The 9,826-nt window shown below is 46.4% G+C and overlaps 1 protein-coding gene across 3 annotated transcripts; it reads right to left on the bottom strand.

Annotated features, from left to right (window-relative positions):
• Positions 1-312: 312 nt before the first annotated feature.
• On the bottom strand, positions 313-8,679 carry IFT22 (intraflagellar transport 22). 3 transcript variants are annotated; one of them, XR_009522162.2, is made up of 6 exons: positions 8,560-8,679; positions 6,750-6,826; positions 6,542-6,631; positions 5,470-5,672; positions 4,419-4,695; positions 313-1,185 (listed from the first exon to the last, which is right to left on the bottom strand). XR_009522162.2 is itself a non-coding variant. In XM_060032301.1 (5 exons), exons 1-5 carry the CDS (start codon positions 8,596-8,598, stop codon positions 4,547-4,549), a joined length of 558 nt encoding a protein of 185 aa, XP_059888284.1. In that variant the 5' UTR covers positions 8,599-8,679; the 3' UTR covers positions 1,194-4,546. The 3 variants fall into 3 exon arrangements, 2 of the variants coding, with proteins under 2 accessions (XP_059888284.1, XP_059888285.1); XM_060032301.1 differs by lacking the exon at positions 313-1,185 and having other exon boundaries at positions 1,194-4,695; XM_060032302.1 differs by lacking the exons at positions 313-1,185; positions 8,560-8,679 and adding an exon at positions 8,320-8,528 and having other exon boundaries at positions 1,194-4,695.
• Between the last annotated feature and the right edge of the window lie 1,147 nt (positions 8,680-9,826).

Below are 9,826 nucleotides of genomic sequence, written 5' to 3'. Positions count from 1 at the left end.
GACCTCTCACCAACTGTCTCACACTAGTCTCGTCATATGTAAGAACCATTCTCCTTAGATTGTTCATCTCATTTGTGATTGATATCTTAAAGCCATTGCCACCACTTTTTTTTTTTTTTTTTTGCTGTACGCGGGCCTCTCACTCTTGTGGCCTCTCCCGTTGCGGACTCCGGACGCGCAGGCTCAGCGGCCATGGCTCACGGGCCCAGCCGCTCCGCAGCATGTGGGATCTTTCCCGGACCGGGGCACGAACCCGTGTGCCCTGCATCGGCAGGCGGACTCTCAACCACTGAGCCACCAGGGAAGACCATTGCCACCACTTTTTAAAAATGCAGAGCACAACTTCTTGCTTTTAACAGTTGCCCCCCCAAAAGGGTGGTACATTCCAAGTGTAGCTGGATTTGCAAAATATTCTTGAAAAGTACTTGAAATAGGTTTCTATCAGTAGAAACCAAGTTCCTGATACTTTGATAAAATTAGGATTTTATTTCTCTGAACAAAATATTTCATTACATGATCTGGTTAATTCACACCTAGGTGTTTTCCAGGTCTTGTAAAGTCACACAAAAGATTAAAACAAAAAACAAAAACACGATGGTTCTTGTATGAATTACTTATCACAAAACTCCGGTAGGATTATAAACAGTCTTAATAGATGTTTTTGTTTTTACACAACACTTTGAAAGTCTAAGATCTATAATTACACTTGGTCCAAAGAGCTGTAAGTGTGGAGTGAATCTGCCTGAGGCTTTAGAGAAAGGAGGCATACTTTTAAAGGCTATCAGAAAGCCTAGATAGGAGTGAACTGTACGGTGTAAGAAGACAGATGAGGTATTGCTCACATCAAAGCACCAAGAAACTTTCCTTTTGAAGTGGGAATACTTGGCAGACACATTTCCATTAGCTTTTAACTTCGGTAGGAAGAATGGCCCAGATCATAAACATAGAGAATTGTTTAACTGATAAAGCAGTTTAGAAGTCACAGTCAAAAATACGTAATTTCTTCTTAACATTCAAAAGCAGAGTTTCCATCTTCCTCATTTATTTCTTTGGTTTTGGTTTTTAAAATGTAGAATCCTTCATTTCTTGCCTGAGGAAAGAGTACGTCTGTTGAAAAAGCATCCGCCACGGCCAGGATATTCATGTAGTTCTCAGGAATCAGGTGGGGAAGGCTGAAGTCAAGATCTAGAAGGGCCACAGTTCAGAATGATTTTCTTAAGTGGTACCAATGCAGTTACCTTTTCAATGGGTATCAGGAGCACTGCTCTTTTATTAACTCTTTTATGTTCTCAGTTACCAGCAAAGCTCCATCTGTTGTTATAGCAACTTAGCCTACACTTTGGACATAAGGGTCTTCTGGCGTTCCAGCAAATGTATAATGATCTCCAGGAGCTTTCCTGAACAATTTTGAGATATGGACATTCAGGTTACAATATAAGTTGTAATTTTCTTTACAACAGAGCTTCAGAATACTACTTGGTCATTTGATTGGTTTCAAGAAATATGATGGGGCTTCCCTGGTGGCACAGTGGTTGAGAGTCTGCCTGCCGATGCAGGGGACACGGGTTCGTGCCCCGGTCCGGGAAGATCCCACATGCCGCGGAGCGACTGGGCCTGCGCGTCTGGAGCCTGTGCTCCGCAGCGGGAGAGGCCACAGCGGTGAGAGGCCCGCATACCGCAAAAAAAAAAAAAAAGAAATATGATGCTAGATCTATCTGCAACATACTTGCAAACCATTTTCTGGATGGTTTAGCTCCAAAAATGGTTATTTGCCCTGCTGTGGTTGTTATTGCTTTACTAGGTTCAGTCTCAAAGGGTGAGACTCTTAGCCAGGTCCACTTGTAAACTCATCTGCCCAGTTACACAAGACAGTGGAAAGAGTGGGGGCATGGGATCCAGTTCTGTCCCAGTCCCTAACTCCCTAGCTGAGTCACCTTGAACTAGTCCTTTGTCACTCCCCCAAAACCTGCTCGTCCTCTTCCATTAATGCCTCAGTGAACAGCATCTGTGGTAGGCTGAATAATGGCCCGCAAAGACATCAGACCCCACTCCCTGTGACGTGCACATCCTGTAAATGATACTTTGCTTGGAAAAAGCGTCTTTGCAGATGTGACTAAATTAAGGATCTTTAGATGGGGAGATTATCCTGGGCCCTCAATGCAATTATAAGTATCCTTACAAGAATGAGGTAGAGGGAGAGTTGAGTCAGATAGAGGCGAAGATAATGTGAAGATGGAGCAGAGAGAGATTTGAAGATGCTGGCCTTGAAGACTGGAGTGATGGAGCCACAAACCAAGGAATGACAGCAGCCACCTCTACACTCGTCCTCCTTCCGATCCAGCCCTCACACTGAGGTCAGAGGGGCTTTTCTACCACGGAGATCCAACCACATCAACCTGCAGTGAACATCCTTCAGTGGCAGCTCAAACCCTGACACCTTGGCCTGGCAGGCAGATTCTTAACCACTGCGCCACCAGGGAAGTCCTGGCCTCTTAAATTTTAAAACATTTTTCTCGATTCAAGGGCTCACAAGGGTTGTACTCTGGCTATGGACATAAATGAAAGCTGCTGGGGTAATTTTTCTATTGAGCTCTTGGATAATCATTAAAAATCAGATAAAAATAATCTCTGTTTTGGAGCTGTAGTCTCAAGATCAATTATTATTATTGCAGCTATTATGTAAAGAAGATTTACTACAGTTTGCATTAACGTAATCTTGTGTTCCTTGCAAAAGTTCCAACTGAGAGCAGGTCAGGCAGAAGGAAATTAACCTGGGCCTAAAATGTGCTCACGGATAATCCAGGCCGTTTACTAAGAGTTGACTGTAGCTCAGTCTAAATTTACCAGGGGGCTTCCCTGGTAGCACAGTGGTTAAGAATCCTCCTGCAAATGCAGGGGACACAGGTTCGATCCCTGGTCCGGGAATATCCCACATGCTGCGGAGCAACTAAGCCTGTGTGCCACAACTACTGAGCCTGCACTCTAGAGCCCGTCAGCCACAACTACTGAGGCTGTGTGCCGCAACTACTGAGGCTGTGTGCCGCAACTACTGAAGCCAGTGCACCTAGAACCCGTGCTCCACAACAAGAGAAGCCACCACAGTGAGAAGCCCATGCACCACAATGAAGAGTAGCCTCTGCTCGCCGCAACTAGAGAAAGCCCGCACACAGCAACAAAGACCCAATGCAGCCAAAAATAAATAAATAAAAATAAAATTTAAAAATAAATAAATAAATTTACCAGGGAACTGTCGTTATCTGCCAACACCACTCTCTCAAGCAGACTGCCCACACACAGCCCTCTTCATTGTAAGAGTGGAACGCAGACAAGCATATATTTCATCTCTTGTGTCTCTACTTTTCTTCCACTCTCAGTTGAAAAGACCTACATCTAATTTTATTTTATTTTTTTTGGCTGCGTTGGGACTTCGTTGCTGCGTGCGGGCTTTCTCTAGTTGCAGCGAGCAGGGGCTAGTCTTCACTGCGGTACGCGGGAGTCTCATTGTGGTGGCTTCTCTTGTTGTGGAGCTCAGGCTCTAGGCACACTGGCTTCAGTAGTTGGGGCACGCAGGCTCAGTAGTTGTGGCTCACGGGCTCTCGAGCACAGGCTCAGTAGTTGTGGCTCATGGGCTTAGCTGCTCTGTGGCATGTGGGATCTTCCAGACCAGGGATGGAACCCATGTCCCTTGAGTTGGCAGGTGGATTCTTAACCACTGTGGCACCAGGGAAGTCCCTACATCTAACTTTTGATCTACTTAATATATTTTCAGGTTGGCTGTATTAAAAAATTCAAAAAGTACAAATTATGGAAGAACAATAATTCGTAAGATCACTAAAACAAACTCACTTGTACAATAAGCTATAAACTCACCATATTTGCTTATCCTGAGCATTAAATCTTTTGACTATTTTTACAAATGGTTGTTATGACAACATCACATTGTTTTTCCCTGTATTACATGAAATAATATTTAAGAATTAAATTAAAAAAAAACAAAGAATTAAATTCCCCTGAGATAATAAAAAACGTTTTTAGAAGATGTATATGTATTCCACCTTCCAGTGTGATACGGTGTCCAGATATCAAGGACATCTAAATAAAAATAAAATCTTGCAAAGGTTAAATGCTAATATTTTTCAAGAATATCCTAGGCAGATTGTACAGATTAAGGAATGAAAATCACATTTAAACCAATGTACGTGGATTGAACTACTGTTGGTATCACTGGGCTGTGACAGTTACGATTCCACAACTTTTACAGTATGGCATAATGTGAAGGGGAAAAAAAAACCACCTCAGTTTTCCAGCTCTCTGGAGAGATCTGGGGCAAAGGTATCAGAATTCAATAACAGGAGTTTCTCAGCTGAACTGAGGACAGAGAATAGATGGTATGAGTCAACTCCCTGGCTGACTGTTACCTTTGGCTAAATAAGGAAAATGTCTTCTACAGCCAAAGGGAGATGAGAACCTTAGTAGGTGGATGGATTTCAGATCTGCACTGAAATTGACTTCATTTGGGATGCGGAAGCGTCTAGGTGAAGGCCGGTTAGGTGATAATTGACATCTCCTCCCGGTCTCTGCTCTCAGACACTGAGTTGATTATGCTTCTTAAATACTTTACGAACTCCATTCTGATGTCTTCTGGGTCATCCTCAAGATTTGAGTGCACCAGCTTCAGCTTGTTCAAGGGTGGTGCTTAAAAAAGAAAATAATGTAATTAGGCAGGAACTTTTAGTGAGGGGCTATTCCTAGCTCCAAAGGACCTGAGTCTTTTATTTTTTATTTTAAAAAAATATTTATTTATTTATTTGGCTGAGCTGGGTCTTAATTGTGGCACGCAGGGTCTAGTTCCCTGACCAGGGATCGAACGCGGGCCCCCTGCATTGGGAGTGAGGAGTCTTAACCACTGGACCACCAGGGAAGTCCCAGGACCTGAGTGGTACAGGAGCCAATTTCTTTAACTTTCCCAAGTCCAAAAATAAAGTTGTGCCTTGCTTGACACAATTTAACAGAGAAAGGTTTCATCACACTGCCACCTGGCAACAGGATCACAGCTCTCCAAGCCACTTCCAGGCCCTCTTTGTTCTTACACCAGAGGAAGGCATTTCTGAATTTTGAGTTTTTTATGGTCACTTTGACACCTCTGTAATGGTGTGTGTCACATGCAAATTGGAGCTTAAAGGCAAGTCAGGAAAGAGTGTCCCTAATAGTACCGATGAGTGGCTAAAACCAGGTTTTTTTCCCCTCTTAGTGTCTGCCTACTTTTAAAGTGTCTGCATCCTGGCCTGGATGGTACAGCAGATCTTCCAACCCAGCAGTTCTGATTTACGTGGTAAGAAAAACAAATGTCTAGGACACAGCAGATGCTCTTTAACTGCACAGGGCTGCTGGTTTCCAAGACACAGGGCAATATAGAAATGCCCAGAGCTTTTCAGACTACAGCAGAAAGGAGAAGTCCAGGCTTCCTACCCAAAGCCAGGTTTCCTTTGTCACTTCCAGAGCCTGGTTTGTGGTGTGCAATTAACAGACATTGAGTGTCCTGTAAAAACTGCTGCTGGACGAAGCAGGAATACCACATCTCAATTTCCTTCAGGTGGCCTGGGATGTCAGCATTGAAGACGACCACCACCCCATGAGAGTCCTTCATCAGGGCTGGCCAGCAAGACTCGAACCTGCGTGGCAGAAAAGGACGCAGCGTGAAGGGTAGGTGGCTCTGGCTTCTGCATTTGTTTTGTTTTTAATTTTTATTGGAGTAGAGTTGATTTACACTGTTGTGTTAGTTTCTGCTATACAGCAAAGTGATCCAGTTATACATATACACATATCCACTCTTTTTTAGATTCTTTTCCCATATAGGCCATTATAGAGTATTGAGTCCCCTGTGCTAATATAGTAGGTCCTTATTAGTTATCTGTTTTATACACAGTAGTGTGTATATGTCAATCCCACTCTCCCAATTTATCAGCCCCCCGCCACTTTCCTCCCTGGTAACCATATGTTTGTTTTTTACATCTGTGACTCTATTTCTGTTTTTTTTGTGTGTGTGTGGTATGCGGGCCTCTCACTGTTGTGGCCTCTCCCGTTGCGGAGCACAGGCTCCGGACGCGCAGGCTCAGCGGCCATGGCTCACGGGCCTAGCCGCTCCACGGCACGTGGGATATTCCCGGACCGGGGCACGAACCCGTGTCCCCTGCATCAGCAGGCGGACTCTCAACCACTGCGCCACCAGGGAAGCCCTCTATTTCTGTTTTATAAATAAGTTCACTCGTACCATTTTTTTTCGAGTCCACGTATTAGCAATGGTTCTGGTTTCTAACTGTGGACTTTGAAAACGATGTCTAAGTATTAATCATGGATGGATGACCTCTCACTATATCATAACCCAGTCACTAAAGTTTCAAGAGCAATGCATGTCACCAGTAATTGATGGAGCCCCTAACACATGCTAGGAAGGGCGCTCGCTAGGCCCAAGTCCAAGATGCCTGGCAGGCAGCTGACTTTTGAATCATTTGATGGAGCAAATGCTCTAAAGGAAACGTACTTTGGATCGCCACCACAGTCCCAGAGCTCAAATTCACACCCCGTGCTTTTGTCGTTGCTGGTAACGTGTGGGTTCTCAAATTCCAGGATCCTAAACATAAAAACAAGAGCAGCACCTCTCCTTAGGAAACAATATACTTTGGGGATGCCAAAGTCAGGGGCGGGTGATGGTCAGGGACTGCGTGGGACGCGGACTGGTCAGGGCTCACCTCACTCCTTGGGTTGGGTTGTATTCGGTGATGTCAGAAGATTCTGTCAGGAAGTTGGCCAAAACAGTTTTTCCACTCTGTGAAAATGAAGACAGTGAAAGATCATTGCTGAAGAGCAGAAAAGTAAACCATAAGCAGGCCCTCCAATAGCCAGCCTGGACCCAGGTGGGATGCAGTAGAGGCCACGGCCGCCCTGAGATCACCAGGGCAGAGGGCTCTCTCTGGTTGGGTGGGCAGAGCCTGCTCTGGGTTGCCGGGAGCACAGATTTCAGTGCTGGCTCTGCTGCTGGGTGACTTTACCTGCTTCCCAGCAGAGGGAATAGCTAGTTCAAAGGCACCAGGCAGGAATGGACGCGGCACATTTAAGGACTAGAAAGGCCGGTAAATTAGAAGGGTAATAAGGGAGAGGGAGATGTGTATGTGCAGAAATAATTCTGTTGTTGAAGCCAGGTAATGGATACTAGGGTTCACTGTGCTCTCTCCCCTTGTATATGTTTGAGAATTTCCATTTGAAAAAGGTATCTGTGTTTGTTTTGCTTTTCATAATTCCGAGCATATTGTCGTTACTTGCCTGTTTAACAGTTTAAGTCTTGGAGAGTTCTCTGTGTCAGTTTACATGGATCTGCCTTATTTTGTTTCACTGCTGCACAAAGGAAGAATGTACCTTAGTTTATCCAGACATGTGCTCACTGATGGGCACCGAGGGTGTTTCCATCTGTTCCACATTGTGTAGGACTCATGGGGAACGTGGAGGAGTCTTTAGCTACAGTAGCTTTTGAGAAACGTAACTGCCACGCTAAAAGCTGTGCACATTTAAAATTGCAATCCCAGAATACTCCGTTCCCTGAAAGCATTCTAACACTGCATGTTATCAATATTCTAAACTTTTCTCATCCAAACTGATGAGCACATAAGTGCCATCTGTTTGTTCTGTGTTCTGCGACTGTGCGACTTTTCATACTTATTGGTCAGTTGTATTTCTTGTGCACAGACTTTGCCACATTATCTTGAGTTGCTTCTCTTTTCTTTATTGATTCTTAAACTTTCCTGTATGTTCTACCTATGAATCCTTTCTTTGTCATGCATTTTGCTAATAGTTTCCCCTGGCTTTAACGTTGCTGTCATTTCTTTTAAGGCTTCTTCATTTTTGTGTTGTGTTTAAGACCTTCCCTGTCACAAGATTAAAAACATAGCTTTCCATATATTCATCTACTACAGTGGTTCCCAGCAAGTGGTCCCTGGACGACCAGCATCAACAAAATGCAAATTCTCAGGTCCCTCCCAGACCTACTGAATCAAAACTCTGGGATAGGACCAGCGAGTTGTGCAACTGACCACCAGGCAATTCTGATGGGTGTTTACGTTGGAGAGTTATTCATTTACTACTTCCACAGTTGTTCTTTTACACATTTAGCTTTTTAGTCTATCCGAATTTTATTCTTGTGTACGGTGTGAAGTACACAGGTAGATTTAATCCCCCGCCATCACCACCCACATGGAAAAGCTAAATGTTCCAAGACCAGGTAATGGTTCAGTCTTTCCTCCTGGTTTTCTTGTTCCACAGACATACCTCATTAGGGAGAGCCACAGGCGCAAAGGAGAGTCGTGAGATCTAGGCTCTGATTCCATAACGCCACTCACTACCTTGGGCCTTCGGGCCTTAGTACAACCGGGTCGAGGTCTGGGAACACCGAGTTCACGGTGAAGCCAGCGGCGCACACCAGGATGGCCGCGGTGGGACTGGGCTCCCGGCTCCTGGGCCCCACGCCCGCCCGGGTCCCGCTTGCCGCCCCGCCGGCCCAGGCCTCACCTCGCAGGGCCCCACGAAGAGGATCTTGGCCTTCAGCATCGCGGCCCGCAGCCGGCAGACCCGCCGGAACCCCAGGCGCTGCCAGAGTCCTCGCCTCCGTCGGGGCGGAGCGGAAGCCGCCGCGCCGGTTGGCTGCCTTCGTTCCCATGGAGACGGGAGCGGCCGCGGGGGCCGACGGGAGTGGGCAGGTTTCTGCCGGGGGCCGGGCACCCGAAGGGCTCTGGGGTGGTCTGCCGGCCGCCTGGTGGGCGGCGTGGGTTTCGGGTTGGGGGTGGGCGGCAAGGCAAAGCAAGAGGGTAAGAGGGAAGTAAAAAACCCGGATCCAGATTCACTTGTGAGCGGGGAAGCCCGCAGAGCTCGCGGGGTCCCAAATCTCCTTTATTCCTCCCCGTAACCCCGAGAGCTGAAACGGGCCAAGTAGCTGGTGAGGTGGGGTGGGAACCAGGCATCTGACGCCTGTATCACTCTGGCATGATACTGTCCACACTGAGAACGGATTTATCATGTCCCTGGCCCAGTCTAGAAAAGGTCAGGGAGAAAATGAGTCTCTATGGTTCACCACTCACCGTCATTTGGATAATCTGGGAGAAACCAAAAGGATGATAATGTCCCGGCCTTGTTCACGGGCAGTGCAGGTGTCTGAACGCATTGCTGCTAAATTCAGTCACTAAGTCGGTTTTAAATTACGGAGGCGGAGCCGGTTCAGAAATTTGGGTGAGGCCATGAGGCCATTGTATGCTAAGAGCGCCGATACAAAATACGCTAGTCCCCCAGAAGTGCTAGTGTAACAACTACAACAAGAACAGCAACAAAACCAAAATAAATCTAACACCAAACTGCTTTTTTTGCAGTACAAGGTGAACTGGGACTTCCCTGGTGGCTCAGTGGTTAAGAATCGGCCTGCCAGTGCAGGGGACACAGGTTCGTTCCCTGGTCCGGGAAGATCCCACATGCCGCGGAGCAACTAAGCCCGCGCGCCACAACTACTGAGCCTGCGCTCTAGGGCCCGCGAGCCACAACTACTGAAGCCGGCTCGCCTAGAGCCCGTGCTCCGCAACAAGAGAAGCCACTGCAGTGAGAAGCCCGTGCAGCGCAACGAAGAGTAGCCCCCGCTCGCCGCAACTAGAGAAAGCCAGCGCACAGCAACGAAGACCCAACACAGTCAAGAAAAACAACAACAACAACAACAACAACAACAAGGTGAACTGTAAGGAAGAGTCTGCCTTAAGTTCAAGATGTCCTTAACTGATTGATTGAATCAATATCT

The sequence above is a fragment of the Delphinus delphis genome, chromosome 15 (assembly GCF_949987515.2).
Source record: "Delphinus delphis chromosome 15, mDelDel1.2, whole genome shotgun sequence".
NCBI lineage: Eukaryota > Metazoa > Chordata > Mammalia > Artiodactyla > Delphinidae > Delphinus > Delphinus delphis.
The sequence above is the reverse complement of the archived record's forward strand: the minus strand, read 5'-3'. Positions and strand labels throughout refer to the sequence as shown.